The sequence below is a fragment of the Nannospalax galili genome, unplaced genomic scaffold (genome assembly GCF_000622305.1).
Source record: "Nannospalax galili isolate Female #2095 unplaced genomic scaffold, S.galili_v1.0 scaffold901, whole genome shotgun sequence".
NCBI lineage: Eukaryota > Metazoa > Chordata > Mammalia > Rodentia > Spalacidae > Nannospalax > Nannospalax galili.
In genome coordinates, this window is record NW_008344555.1 from 1359074 (window position 1) to 1375421 (window position 16348).

General features: G+C 39.5%; 1 protein-coding gene across 2 annotated transcripts in view; it reads right to left on the bottom strand.

Moving 5' to 3' along the window:
- The window catches only part of Arhgef6 (Rac/Cdc42 guanine nucleotide exchange factor 6), a 151905-nt gene that overhangs the window by 69444 nt on the left and 66113 nt on the right, over positions 1-16348 (bottom strand). For both annotated transcript variants that reach the window (XM_008840705.2, XM_029567177.1), the window contains 3 exons: positions 11685-11779; positions 5478-5573; positions 3385-3507 (listed from right to left, as the gene is read on the bottom strand). In XM_008840705.2, the coding sequence (XP_008838927.2) occupies positions 3385-3507; positions 5478-5573; positions 11685-11779 (314 nt within the window). The remainder of the gene's footprint in view (positions 1-3384; positions 3508-5477; positions 5574-11684; positions 11780-16348) is intronic.

Consider the following 16348-nt stretch of genomic DNA (forward strand, 5'->3'; position numbering starts at 1 on the left):
AAAGCCTCAGATTCTCTCCATGACCCCTTCAATCCTGGGGTCTTTGCTGCAACTGAAGCCGTACTTTCACCTATGGCCTTTCCTGGCCTCTCAGAGTGCCAAGCCTCAGCTGCTCTCTGTGACCCCTTCACGCTTTCAACACCAGAACCATGCAGGAGACTCTTACACATTACCAAGTCCTGCTTCCGGCTTGAAATAGAGGTGCGGGTCCCCTGTGTGCTGCCCCTGAGGAAATACCTCCCAGAAGACTCCATCACAGTGATGCTGGTCTCTTGTTACTTACAGTTGATTTTTCAGCCCCAGCTAACCAGCATCAATTGTCCCAGTAAAGGAAAGGTTTTGCTTCCGGTTCTGGTCTCTTCTTAATCACAGCTGATTCTTCAGCCCCAGCCGACCAGAACTCACAGATTCTCAATGCAAAATTTCACACGAACAGCCCTGATAGTCCCTGCTTCCCTTTGAAGATTCATAAGCCAGGCCTCCATTGTCTATAACTCTTTCAGCATAACTGTTCCAAGCTCCACAGCAACAAACTCTGAGTACACAATGGCTTTTCCAGCCCAAAGTTTCAAACACTTCCACAGTCCTCCCAAAAACACAAAGGTCAGGTCTGTCACAGCAATACCTCACTTCTGGTTCCAATCTCTGTCCTAGTTTGTTCTTCATTGCTGTGACAATACTCTGACCACTACCAACTTGGGGAGGAAAGGTTTTATTTATCTTACATATCCGGGTCACAGTTCATCCAGGAACCCAAGGTAGAACTCAGGGCAAGAGCTGGAGCACAGGCCACGGAGGAACGTTGCTTACTGGCTTGCTCCCTTGGCACCTGCTCAGCCTGCTTTCTTATGCAACACCGGCCCACCTGCCCAGGGGTGGCACCACCCACAGTGGGCTGGGTCCTCCCACATCACTCATCAAGAAGATACCCTTCAGACATGGCCACAGGCCAGTCCAATAGAGGCAATTCCCCGATTGAGGCTCCCTCAACCCAGGTGTGTCAAGTTGACACTAAAGCTATCCAGCACAGAGAGTAAATGAAAACAGAAATTATAAGTGAAACAAAAACTTTGGAAAACTGGATAGTCACATTTAAAAGAATGAGATGTGATTCCTATTTCTCTCTCTGCACAAAAATCAGTTCAAAACGGATCAAAGACCATAAGGTAAGGCCAGAAACCTTGAAACTTCTAGGAGGAAACACTGTGAAATGTAAGCAAGGACTTTCTGCAAAGGACTCAAAGTTTCCAGGAAGTAAAAGTAAGAATTGGCATATATGACTACAGAAATGTATAAAAATGCTTCTACATAGAAAAAGAAAGAGCAGAGTATTGAGATAGCATACAGAATGGGAGAAAACAATTTCCCAGGATGTCAGAAATATATTTTCTGACATTAGACTACCATCTAAAAACTCACAATGCAGTCGCTACAGAACCACCGTGAGATTCTGTTGGGCCTGCCCACCTTTCTGAGTACCTTTTCCCTTTTCTTCTTTTTTGTCTTTTTCCTTTGGATGCCAGATAGAGCCTACGCATACTTGCTCTGGTACTTTGGGCTTCCTCAGCTTTTCTCTAACGCTTTCTTCCCCAGCATGTGGCGGCTTGTGCACCATGTGGCAGATCTCCTCCCTGGCTTGACTCATAAGATTTGCCTTCATTTTTTAAAATCTTTTTTCCTTTATCTCTGTCCTCCCAGCAATGGGTGAGATTTATAGCTTTGCCTGCCCTGGGGTTTTTCTTTTAAACTCTAAGAAAATTCTCATTCATCAAAAAAAAAAAAATAAACTAATTTAAAAAACTTAACAAAAGAAGAAATAATACAATGAAGAAATGGTCAAATTATCCAAAAGACACTGCTCCAAAAAAAGCAAAAATGGAAAATTTATAGGAAAAATTCAGTACCTTTAGCAATCTGGGAAATGCAAAGCCAAATTCTCGGGATTCCCATCTCACCCCAGTCAAAATAGTAAGGGAGTGACTCTAGACAGGCTGACTAGACTCCAGTGAATGAATTTGCACCAAAGGACATCTGGGTACAAAAGCTTGACTGGATAGGACTTAACATATATGACAGAATGCATGAAATCCAGTGCGGGGGGGGCGCTATGGGGTGCAGATGGAGGAAGGGTTCTAAATTTAATTAAGATCTATTATACGAAATGCACAAAATCTCAGTAAAAATATTTTTTAAAAAGAAAAGAAAATAACTAAAAAACGCTGGCAGTAATGGGGAAAGAAACTGTTATACATTGCTCATGGGAATGTACCTCAGTCTAGCCACTTTGGAGTATGGAGGTCCCTCAAAACACTAAAAATAGAACTACGACTAGACCCAGCTATACAACTCATGGGTATATAGCTGAAGAAAGGAAGTCAGCATAAAACAGAGATACCTGCATACCCCTGTTTATTGAGGCTCTACTCATAACAGCCAAGCAATGGAATCAGTCTAGCTCTGTGTGTGTGTGTATGTATACATATATGTATATATATATATGTATATGTAAAATGGAACATTATTCAACCACAAAGAAGAAAGAAATGTTGTTTTCAGATGGAAATAGAGGTCATCATGTTAAATCAAATAAGCCAAACACAGAAAGACAAGTACCACATGGGTTTTTTTCTCATATATTATAATCCTCAAATCTAGAATTTAAAAAAATTAAATGGCTCATGCCTGTCATCCTAGCACTTGGGAGGCTGAGACAGGAGGATTGCCAAGAATTTGAGGCCAGTCTGGACTATGTACTATGTAACCTTCATGAAAATAAAACAACAAACAAAGAACCGTCAACCTTAATATAGGCCTGTAGAATGGGAAGTAGAAGATAGGAGACTGGGCATGACCCAAGCATGATAAATGCATATATGGAATCGTCACAATAAAACCCATTAATGTGTTCAATCAGCGTACATTTATCACCATAAAATTACATTAACTGACATAGGTAAGGTAGCCCATTAGATCTAAATGGAATTTTACTTAAGGAAAGTCATCTTTTATCCTGCCCTTACTTTTCTCCCCTCTAATTTAATACCATATCGCAAAGTTTCCAGGCATCACTTTGACTAATCTTTTGTAATGCAACATGTCTACAATGTTGAACTTACTATCTGAATTTCCCTCCCATGAGGGGAGGGGCCCTCTCTTCCTTGATTGCTACTACATCCATCAGTGTACATATATCCTTGCATGTGGTGCTTAATAAATTACTTGTTGCACTAATGGATGAGTAACCCGTGTAACAATTAATTTTTTTCCTTGTAGAAAAAAACATAATCAAGAACTGAATTAGAGAGTTTGGATTCCTAGAGGAAGTAATCCTAAGAAAGGTTGTCGTTGCAGAACAGCTTAGCTGGGAAAAAGTCAGTGCTTTACCTGTGTTGGGTGAGCACATTTACAGCTGAAGGATGATTTGCACAGTAAGCCAGGTACATAGATTTAAAATGAGGCATGAGGTTGAGTAGACAGCCTCCAACTTTGTGTTGGTTTTCTGGAAACCTGTAAGTAAAACATGTGAAACACAAAATGTAAAATTGGAAACAGAAACTAAAGAAGATATTTGCAACTAAGCCTGGAAGCAGTAAACCTTTTGAATATGGTGCTATGAGTTATTTTAAAGCAGATTAGAAGAATTTTATGCATGAAATGTACTTTTCGGACCACTGATTTGACTAACATACAGGATCAGATACTTACTTGGAATTGACAGGTTGGGGTGTTTGTTTCTAGGATGATTATATTCAAATTTTACTCAACATACTAAGAAGACTGAAATTTATATCAAGCTTAAGCACAGGCAAAACTAAGTGAATTCAGCAGTATCACACCACAGAAAATGATAGCCTTGTTGGCCTGATGGTTGTTAAACGGGGAAGTCTCATGATTTTTAAGTTATTTTAGCTAATTAATTTAGTTATTTTAATTATTTTCATTGGTAGAAAATCAGAAAATCATCAAAAATGAAAATATCACTCTGAGTCACATCATCCAGTATGTAAACAATACTGGCATGTCCCATGGGCTGTTTTCTATGTGTTCCTCAAAAAAAATGGAGAACATAAAGATTGTAAGTGTAGCTTGTACTCTGCCCATCTTGCTTGGCCAGCATCTTTCCCTATCAGGTATCTGCATTGCTACTGGCAGCTCAATGTGTCTCTAGAGTGTAGAGTCTCTCCATGTTCCATTCTGGACAAATATATTCATCCCATAAAGTTCAAAAACCAGGCAGTCATCTCCAATTTCCCATACATTCATGATAGAAATCATCAGATATTTTTACGATATATCATTTGGAAGATTAATTTTTCAACAGAAATATATTGCCAGATGATCATGCTAATGAACTTTATTATAAAAATGTTGACCATTAGCAATCAATTAGCCATCAAGAACATGTAGTTCACATAAAACATACTTTTTTCCTTCCTTTGCATATATTTCAAGTCAGAATAAAACAAACACAATACTATCAGTGATTTAAAGAGAAAGCTAGACGTGGTGACACACACCTGTGATGCCAGAAATGTGGAGGCAAAGACAAAAAGATCAAAAATTCAAGACCAACCTTGGCTCCATAGGGAGCTTGAGGCCAACCTTAGCTAGAGGGAGAGAAAGCATTCCAAGTGAGGGTGGAGACATAGCTCAGTGGTAAAGAGCCTTCTTAGAATATGCAAAGGAAGCCCAGCCCAGGGGGAGAGGAGAGAGACACAGAGAGAGACAGAGAAAGAAGAGAGAGAGAGACAGAGAAAGAGAGAGTGATTGTTAAAAGAGTGATCTAAATGTCTTTTCCAAGTAATCTATAGCACATAAAATCTCTAACCAATGTCAAAGCTGTCATAATGATGAATTAAGACCTCATCTCTTAAGGTCACCAGAAGCACAAAATTGATACGATTTTAAATTAAAGTCAGAAACATTTTATTAGATGGACAGACTTGACACATACATAATGTTTTAGCACTGAATACCACCAACAGTTTTTGTTTCTTTGATATGCTTTTGTTTTTATTTTCTTAAGACAAGGTCCCCTTGTAGGCCCAGCTGGCCTGGAACTCACCATGTAGAAGAAGGTGGGGTTGATCTCACAAAGATCCTCCTGCCTCCGCCTCAGAGTACTGGGACTAAAGGCGTGTGCCACCATGCCTGCTTTTGGATTTGTAGTTTTGTTTTGTCTTTTTATTTTTACTTTATCCTGGGACAATGTACCAAAACTATACCAAAAATATAAAGACAAAGTGCCCCTGTGCCTGACCCAAGCCTATAATCCTAGTACTTGGGAGGTAAAGGCAGGAGCATCAGGAGTTCAAGGTCAGCTTCAGCTACATAGTGAGTTGCAAGTTAGCCTGGGCTGTTTAATACCTTGTCTCAAAAAACCCAAACAAATAAACAAAACCACAAGTAATTATTAATTTAAACTGATCCATCTTTTAAAGTGTGAAAGGAAACAACAAAGTCAGTGCCACACTTACTTTGAACATTCTTCCAAAGCTTGGCAGAGTGTCTGTTGAAATGTACATACCTCTTCAAAGTTCCCCAGTAAACATGTAAACTCCACAGAACTTAGACTGAAAAACAGTACATGATGTTCCAGTCAACAGAAGGGAAGGATGAATTTAGATATATAGCTAACCGCTTGCTAATGTTGCTGGCAAACATTAGGGAAGGTAAAATGCCTGTTTTAATTTTTGCTTTTTGAATTTACAACAGCTCTACGATCTTGGGCAATGCTGTTTAATTTTTCCTTGATTTACTAAAATAAGAATAATAATGATCCTAAAGAAAGTCAGTGGTCATAAGGGACATTTACGTATTTTATTAAGCCATGAGGACAACTAACAACACATGCATAATATCAAAGTATAGAAACAGATAAAAGCCCTCACAAGTGGTAATAAGTTTAAAATCTTTGCTGTGTCTTACTCTTGGGGAAATGGAAAAGTAATTAAAATATATATGATCAATAAATGTAGGAGGAAAACAGCAGCAAAATCAGCTTTCTCTGAAACAAAAATGATCAAATAACAACTAAAAGAAATGTTCATGAAAGGAAGTAGAGTGAAGAAAATAGAATGGATGGTTTTTGTTATTGTTATTTGTAGGATGGAATGGACTCAAATAAACTGAACAACTTTATGAAAAATGTTCCAGTTCATCCTTCCCCTACCAAACAGTAAGTGATCATAAGAACAGGAGTCAACCCTCATAAGGCATGAAACGTTCATACAAATAAGTGTTATTTATAAAAATAAAAAGTTCATTTGAGTTTACTGTACCTGTGGGAAGTATGTGTTATGGCTATGTCCATTTTACAGGTGAGAAAACGCAGACATAGAGCAGTTAAGCAAACTACCCAGAGTAAAAATTCAAATAACGGCAAAGAAAGGAATTGTATGAAAACATTTTTACCAAAAACCGCAATCTTAACCACTTTGGGGGAAAACTTTTCTGAAGATTAACTTGAAAGATCAATGTGCCACGTATTCCTTCTTCTTAAGAATATATAATCCCTCAAAGGACCTTAAGAATAAAAATAAATTGGTTTATTTGGGCCAATGGTATGGTCTTAAACACCCAAAAGGAAAGTATAACCAAAGATTAAAGTGATCAGTATATTTCTTTAAGAGTTCAAGGGATTACACTTCTCAGACAGTAGGCTTAAGTCCATATAAAATGTTATTTAGACAATTATTTATCATTGATGATTTTTTTTTCTAATCAGAAAGTGCTGCCAGATATAAGACTTCAAAGTTTGGTCTGCAATACTGTAGGGCCCACCTATAGCTGAGGGAGACAACCCACTATTGTTCTAAAATGATGGTTAAATTTGTTTTCTCCCCCTATCTAGAAGCCTTTGAGAGGGAACTGACACTGATTCTAGCCACTCCAACAGCTATCAAAGTGCCTGAAAACAAGTCTTGAGTCCATCACTAAGTCCAGCCTTGGCAGACAAAAGAAAAATGAGGAGGAACCCAATTGAGGCATGCTTTTGGAAGCTCTTGTCAAGAAATCCCAGTGGACTCTGGCATGAACATATGAAATTTGCCCTGTTTTGACTTTTTTCTGGTTCCCTGTCTAGAACTTGTAATGCTAATTACTCTTGCCTTTACTTCTCCTTCACATCTCCTATTCACCAGTCAAGGGCTTTCTTTTCCCACTACAGATAAGAGTTATGCAATTCTGGAGTCTTTTAGATAGACCCACTGAAGGGGTGCCCCAATTGCCTCATCCTGCATCCCTGTTCAGCATGGAAGAAGCCAGATCGGTCTGCGTCCCGATTCCCTATTGGCAATTTGGGCAACCTCTTCAGAGGATGGTGTGATAAGAATAGGAGGTAGGAATTAGCTAGGCAGTTAGGGAAAAAAGACTCGAAAGAAAAGTAGCCAGTTTCTTGGCTAAAAATCAAAATGTCCTTGGGCCTCTTAGCAATACACTCTGTTTCAAAGATCAAAAACGTCAAAAGTATTTGGGGGCTCTTATCTAATCCCTAAAAGATTTTAGGGTTACCTCTTCACAGGGTATGGTAATGTTATAGTAGCAACCCCCCGCCGAAAAAAAACCAGAAAGAGTATACGAAGTTGTCAGGAAAAAAGTGATGGGGAGACATGGGAGGAATTGGAGGGGAGGGAGTGGGTGTGGATTTGATCAAAATGTCTTATATGCATGTATGAAATTGTCAATAAATTTTTTTAAGTTAAAAAAAAAGAACATATGAGCTGGGCGTGGTGGCGCACACCTTTAATCCCAGTACTTGGGAGGCAGAGGCAGGCGGATCTTTGTGAGTTCGAGGCCAGCCTGGTCTACATAGTGAGTTCCAGGACAACTGGGGCTACAGAGAGACCCTGTCTCAAAAAGCCAAAAAAAAAAAGAACATATAATTCTGGGGCTGAAGAGATGACTCAGTGGTTAAGAACACTGGCTGCTTTCGCAGAAAACCCAGGTTCGATTCCCAGCACCCACATAGCAGCTAACAACCATCTGAACTCCAGTTCCAGGGGATCCAACACCCTCTTCTAACCTCTGTGGGAATGGCACAAAAATGGGTGCACTTACATATATTCGGGAAATACATTCATACACATAAGATAAAAATAATAAATAAAATATATTAAAAATAATATATAATCCTGGAGACTAGAGAGATGGCCCAGTGATGAGAACACTTGTTGCTCTTGCAGAGGACCTGAGTTCAGTACCTAGCACACACACTGGGTGGCTCACAACTGCTCATAACTACATCTTTGGGGACTGACTTCTTCTGGCCCATGGAGCACCTGTATTCACATACACATACACACACAGGCATACACATGTTTAAAAACAAAGAAAATAAATTTAAAAACGAATATACAATCCTAAATCAGGTGTAGTAAGACACACCTGTAATCTCAACACTTGGGAGGTGAATTCAAGGGGGTCAGGAGTTCAAGTTTGAAGCCAGCCTAGGCCACATCAGACATTGTCTCAAAACCAATTAACAAAAAATACGTACATACATACATCTCATACATAATTCCTAGAATAATATTTGCAAGAGAATAAGTTTTGCTGACTAATAAAAAAGGTAAAACCCACTGGGTGTGGTGGTGCCTTTAATCCTGGCACTCAGGAGGCAGAGACAATGGGATCACTTTGAGGTCAAGGCCAGCCTGGTCTACATAGTGAATTCCAGGCCAGCCAGGCCTGCATAGTGAGATCCTGTCTCAAGAAAGCACAACAAAACAAAAGATGAGATTCACTAAGCACTCCCAGTAATCCTTAGATTATAAAAAGTTTCCAGTTCCTCTGCTGTTATGCTGACCTGCAAACTGAAAACTTTACCTAAGGGTGTCAAAAGCAATCCAAGCTAGTCGTGGTGGTGTATGCCTTTAATCCCAGAACTGGAGAGGCAGAGGCAGGCAGATCTCTGCAAGATGGAAGCCAGCCTGGTCTATATAGTGAGTTCCAGGCCAGTTGAGGCTATAGACCCTGTCTCAAAACAAACAAACAAACAAACAAACAAACAAAGCAACAAGAAAAGGAACAAACAGAAAACAAATCCAGCAGTCAGACAACTTCCCTAGCTGTTATGTTCTAGCCACAACAAGATGGGTCCTGGTATTACTACACCCTGGTCCCTTCATCATCAGACAGTAAACAGTTGAACTTGCTCAAATCATTGTGGGGTGGCAAAATAGTTACACTGAATGGAAACACTCTAAATACATATACATTCAAAGGGTCAAACTGAGGAAGTATGCAGGTCTGTTTCAAGTCACACACCTTCTCTACCTGGCTCTCCTTTTCCTCCCCCTGCTTCATGATTGCAAATCAGTCTCTCCCTCATTTGAAATCTGACCATCTCCTCTCCTGAACTACCACTTCAGTTACCCTCTATTCTGCTTGTTACAACCAGAAAATAGAAGGTACATTTCATATAGTAGCAAGAGGTACGGTAGATACAGTCTGAGCACTTGCTGGCTATGTGCCAGGCAAGGCAGTAAGCCTGCCTGCACTTCAGTTTCTTATCCGTCAATGGAGACAGTATTTCTCCCAGGGCACTAGAGCCAGCGATGTGCTGCATTCCTATCTGGCACTGAGAACTGTGATTCACATTTCACATAATAAAACTCAACATTTTCTTGTTAATCATGCTCAAATTCTTATCAAAGGAATATAAAATCCTTCCATATGAAGAAAGATTCCCATGGTACCATGAGAATAAAGTCAAAATTTGGTAAGATATTTTACATAAACAAACATAATTTGGAAGAAAAAAAGGAGATAGCTTACTATACTAAACTCATTTAAGCCTGAAGTTGATAGTTTAGACAAATGTCCACAGAAATCAGTTTTTTTACTGAGGTAAAAGGGGAAGATTTTGTTCTCCATTGTGTGAGCTGAATGCTAAAGTTTCTATTTCAGTTACAGATCTTAATCACTAGTGAAATCAAATCAATTAAAGCAGCAAATAAATGCAGTGACTATTTGTTAAATATGTTACACCTATAGCATTAAAAGTGATCTGTATTTTTCCTTCATGAAAACTAAGTTTTCAGTTCAGGCTTTAGGTAATCATTTCATATTTTTGAAAACCAAAATAAGTTTTTACAGTTTGCTTTCTAAAACACTTCAGCATCTCATTACCATTCTCATTTGCCTGGTGAAATTCTGACTTGAATTGCTCTTATAAACATTCACAAAATATCACATACTTTCACTCTGGGAGCCTGGGAAAGAGGTCTGGCCTGGCAAGTGAGGGTCAGAGTGAGCATGAGAATTTCAAGTTTATATGCTTTCTGAATAAAAGCACCAAGGAGCCTTTTTCTGCGTGATAAAACCAGACCCACTGTTTTAAAATGCACAAGAAATGTGGAAGGTAAAATAGAGAATTCATACACTTGCACATCAATGTCTATGCATTGAAGCGCTACTAAACAAACAGTCTTTGTTCAATATTTCAGTGCTACTCACAGCTAAGCGATGGAACAAGCCTAGGTACCCCAAACCAGAGGAATGCATAGCACAGATGCAGCATATGTGCACAATGGAATTATATTTTTTTACCCATAAATGAGAATGAAGTTTTGTAATTTGCATGAAAATGAATTTAACTGGAGACAATCACATTAACCACATTAAGCCAGTCTCAAAACGACAAATGCTGAGTCTCCTCTCATTTGTTTAACAGAGAGACATGAAATCATGAACGTGTATACGACATGAAAGTAGAATTGAGACTGCCTAAGGGAACAAGATAACAGGGGGGGGGGCAAGAAAAGGAAGGGGGACCTGTTCAGTATACAATATTTACTTGTATGAAAAACTTTAAGATAAAAAATATTTTTTAAGGTAGGGTCTCCCTGTAACCCCAACTGGCCTGGAACTTGCTCACTACGTAGATCAGGCTTGCCTGGATCTCAGAGGTTCACCTGTCTTTTCCTGCCAAGTGCTGGGATTAAAGGTGTGCACTACTACATTGAGGGTTTAAAAAACAACAAAAAACTTAATTAATAAGTAAACCTTCCTGGGCATGGTGGCGCACACCTTTAATCCCAACACTCACAAGGCAGAGGCAGGCAGATCTCTGAGTTTGAGGCCAGCCTGGTCTACATAGTGAGTTCCAGGTCAGCTGGGGCTACAGGGAGAACCTGTCTCAAAAGACCAAAAAAAAAAAAAAGTAAACCTTATTGAAACAGAGTAGAAGACTGGTTACCAAAACCTAGGGGGATATGGAGGATGGAGGGATGGATAGGCAAGCGTCAAGGTGTATAGGGCATACAGGGGTGCAGATGAATAGAAGAAACTTCTAAATGCTGTATAACATAGCAGGGTTTCTATGGATGCCTAATCTGATCATTACACATTGTAGAGGTGTATTGAAATATCATGCTCTATCCTGTAAACTGGTGTAATTGGTCTGTGCTATGGGTTTAAATTTAAAAAAATAAGTGGAAAAGAGGTTAAAAAATATCCAAGATAAAAATTATGACAGGCAGAATTTCAGATCAGCTCATTCCTTCCTCAGAAAGCAAGCCAAGTTCTCCAAAAGCAACATCTTGCATAATTTCTGTTGCCCTGACCATGTTCTTGGCAATGTGAGATCTGTGGAAATCAATTATTGAGTGACATGGGAGTAATGACTCCATGTGCTGACATTATCTTGCTTTATTTGACTCAGAGTTTAAAAAAATTCTTACTTGTTATTAGACTGCAAGGGTCTCAGGTAAGTAACAAGAAGAGACTGGAGCTCTTTAGCATATTCTTTTTCGGTGTCCAGGATGTTCTGTAATACCTATGGAGAAAAAAAAGGTAAGGTATCGTAATTGTCAAGAGAGTCCAAAGTCAAATACCACGGTAGATCATTTAGCCAAATTACTAGGGGAAAAGGCCCAATTTACTTAGCCTAGTCAGTACTGTACGTAAAGAACACAAAATCAGAATGTACTAGAAAAATATTTGCACTCTAGAAAAATAATAATTTTTATTTTAATAATTGCCTGATAGCTAGTTATATCACATAACTCAGAGGTACACACAATTATTTGAGTTATCGTAACTGAAGGAGTCTTGCCATTTACACAGTACTGTTCACAATTATTTTATGGGCTTTAAATAAGTATTCTGAGGAACAGGCTAGGTTAGCTAATGAGGATCATTGTTCCCATTTTTATGAATGAGAAAATTAAAATCAGCTACCTTAAAACACACAGCCTAGAGGTTAGGAGAATTTAAAGATAACTATAACACTAAACATCACAGAAGTTTTGTGTTCATATCATGTTTCTGATAAGACCTTTATGGAACAAAATGTTAGCATCTAGTACATTTAAAAATTATTTATTTTTGCTGGGCGTGGTGGCGCACGCCTTTAATCCCAGCACTCGGGAGGCAGAGGCAGGTGGATCTCTGTGAGTTCAAGGCCAGCGTGGTCTACATAGTGAGTTCCAGGACAGCTGGGGCTTCAGGAAGACCCTGTGTCAAGAAGAACAAAAAAAATTATTTTTATTTTATACGCATGCGGGTTTTGCCTGCATGTACACCACATGCGTGCAATGACCTAGGAGGCCAGAAGAGGGTGTCACATTCCTGGAACTAGAGTTACGGACAGTTGTTAGTTATGAGTGCTGGGAACTGAAGTCCATAAAGGTCTTATCGTAACTGAAGGAGTCTTGCCATTTACACAGTACTGTTCACAATTATTTTATGGGCTTTAAATAAGTATTCTGAGGAACAGGCTAGGTTAGCTAATGAGGATCATTGTTCCCATTTTTATGAATGAGAAAATTAAAATCAGCTACCTTAAAACACACAGCCTAGAGGTTAGGAGAATTTAAAGATAACTATAACACTAAACATCACAGAAGTTTTGTGTTCATATCATGTTTCTGATAAGACCTTTATGGAACAAAATGTTAGCATCTAGTACATTTAAAAATTATTTATTTTTGCTGGGCGTGGTGGCGCACGCCTTTAATCCCAGCACTCGGGAGGCAGAGGCAGGTGGATCTCTGTGAGTTCAAGGCCAGCGTGGTCTACATAGTGAGTTCCAGGACAGCTGGGGCTTCAGGAAGACCCTGTGTCAAGAAGAACAAAAAAAATTATTTTTATTTTATACGCATGCGGGTTTTGCCTGCATGTACACCACATGCGTGCAATGACCTAGGAGGCCAGAAGAGGGTGTCACATTCCTGGAACTAGAGTTACGGACAGTTGTTAGTTATGAGTGCTGGGAACTGAAGCTTGCTTACCTACAAGAGCATCCAGTGCACTTTCTTAACCACTGAGCTCTCTCCAGCGCCAACATATAGAACATTTTAAGCAAAATGTACCTGTTGCATAGGAATTTAACAAGGAGAACAAAACAATATTTATCTGTACTATTAATAACACAAAATTCTTTTTGGTTGTTGGTTTTTTGACACAGTTTCAGTCTCTAGTCCAGACTGGCCTGGAACTTACTATGTAGCCCAAGCTGCCCTAAACTCACCATAATCCACCTGCCTCAGCCTCTTGAATGTCGGGATTACATTACAGGTGCAAGCTACCATAAGTGACTAATAAAGAAAAATTAATAGATAAAACAACAGATATATGGTCCCCCAGTGTTTCTTTCCTGATTAGTCCTAGGGTTATGCCCCATCTCTCAGGCGGTTCTAAAAGCAGATACAGTCTTCGTTTCAAGCTCTTATACATGACAAAGTTAATATTTGGTTAAATATTTTTGTTACCTTCGAATTCAATCAACAAACATTTCTAAGCCCCTACTCTATGTCAATTGCTATGCTGCCTATAGTAAGCTTCCATCCTATCTGCAGATGGAGAAATTAAATAGGAATCTGCAAGACAGAGAAGCATTGCTAACTACGAGAAGCACATTAGTCTATCAAAATGGCAGAAATACACAGTTGGCTCTGTGTCTGTTGTGGGCTCCGCATTGGCTGGGCTCTACACCCACGAAGTTCCACATCTACAGAATTCAGCTAATCTCAGATTGAAAATATTTTAAAAACTGCATTTGAGCTGAATAAATACAGAGGGTTTTTTTTCTTTTTTTCCTTGTCATTATTCCTTAAAAAATACAGCATGGCACAGGCCTCTAATCCCAGTTACCCTTGAGGCTGAGGCAAAAGGACTGCAAATCCAAGGCCTGCCAGGACAACGCAATGAGGCCTAGTCTCAAGATGAAAAGTGAAAACCAGCTGAGGATGTAGATTAGTGGTAGAGTACTAACCCAGCATGTGTGAGGCCTTCGGTTCCATTCCCAGAATTAAAAAAATACAGTATGACAATTATTCATACATCATACACGTTCTATTACTTATGATAGACAACCTAGAGATTATCTTAAGCATATTGGAGGATGTGCAAAGGTTATGTGCAATTGCTACACCATTTTGAGTCTTGAACACCTGTGGACTTTGCTATCTGAGGAGGCCCTAGAGCTAATCCTTGTAAATATCAATTAGTGGCAGTAATCACAAGACAAAGCATAATGATCTGCTTTTGAAAAGTGGAGTGGTTGAAACAAGTAGAGGCCCAAGGAACTGCTGGCTTTCTGGAAACAACTGAACTAAAGGATGGTAGTCCCAGCTCTGCTATTGACCAACAGGCTGCTTCAGTTTTAAGGCATAACCTACCTCATCTCAGATTGTGACATTTCAACTACCTCCTGGACCATTGTGAAGCAGCAGTGAGATACTGTGCAGGTAGGTACTGGCTGAGGGGAAAACACTTTGACCAATTTAAGAGGTTAAAAATCATCATCCTCAATAGTAGCAGTACTGGCATTTCAGATTAGGTAAGTGTCTGTTGTGAGAATAATACCCTGTACCTTGAGGACAGGAAAGTGGCATTCCTGACCTCTACTCACTAGGTATCAGTTGTACTACACCCCAAACTCCATTTATAATGGTGAAAAATGTATCCAGACATTGCCAAATGCTACCTGAAGGGTAATGTCACTTTCATTGGTAATTGATGACTTAGAAGGCCACAAGGTGGCTTCCAAAGCTAACGGTTTGCTGGGCATGGAGGCATGTACCTCTAATCTCAGCATTCAGGCAGGTGAGGCAGAAAGATGACATGAGGCTAGCCTGCATATGTAGTGAGTTTAAGGCCTGCCTGGGCTACACTGCAAGGCTCAGTGCCAAAAATGGAGAAAAGTTAAGAGTTAAATTATGTTCCTCGTCAGACCCCTCTTGCCTGCTTTCAGTTCCCCTTTTACTCAAAAACTATTCTCTATAAATGTAAATTCAAAGTTTGAAAGTATTGATGTTCTCTGAAATTAGTCCAGTGATGGAATAGAAATGTTCCCACTTCACAATAGTCTAGTTACAATAAAGGACATTGGAAAGTACTATGAGATAAATACAGAAACATACAAAAACTGGGGCTGAAGCTCAGTTGGTAGAGGAATTGCGTGAAGTCATGAATTTGATTCCCAGTACCACATAAAGTGGGTGTGGTGGTACATGCTTGTAATCCTAACAACTCTTGGGAAGTAGAGGAAAGAGGATGAAGAGTTCAAGGCCATCCTCAACTATATAAGGAGTCTAAGACCTGGCTGGACTACATGAGATCCTGTTTAAAAAAAAAACACCAACACCACCCCCCACACACACAAAAAAGCACATATCCAGGCACGGTGACGCATGTGTTTAATCCAGGCACTCAGGAGGCAGAGGCAAGCAGATCTCTGTGTCAAGACCTGGCTGGACTACATGAGATCCTGTTTAAAAAAAAACACCAACACCACCCCCCCACACAAAAAAGCACATATCCAGGCACGGTGATGCATGTGTTTAATCCAGGCACTCAGGAGGCAGAGGCAAGCAGATCTCTGTGTGATCAAGGCCAGCCCGGTCTACATAGTGAGTTCCAGACCAGTTCAGGATATAGGAAGGGTCTCTGTCTCAAAAACTAAACAAAACAATAAAACACACAAAAAAATTAAAGTCGTGCTTCAAGAAAATAATTATGGGGAGCTGGAGAGATGGCTCAATAGTTAAGAGCACTGGTTGCTCTTGTAGAGGATCTGGGTTCAATTTCCAGAACTTACATGGTGGCTAACAACCGTCCATAACTCCAGTTCCAGGGGAATCTGATGCCCATTTCTGACCTCTGTGGGCATTACACCACATGGGTGCATTTACATACATGCAGGCAATACACTAACATGTAAAATAAAAATAATAAAATATTAAAAAATAATTATAGATGCCAAGTGCCCATATTTTAAAGAAAAAGGAAAAAAGGGACATGAATTTGGGAGGGAGACATGGTGGGGAGTTTTGAGGGGAAAGGAGGTAGATATGATCAAGAAGTTATCTGGACAAAATGAAAAAAAAATTTCTAAGATTTG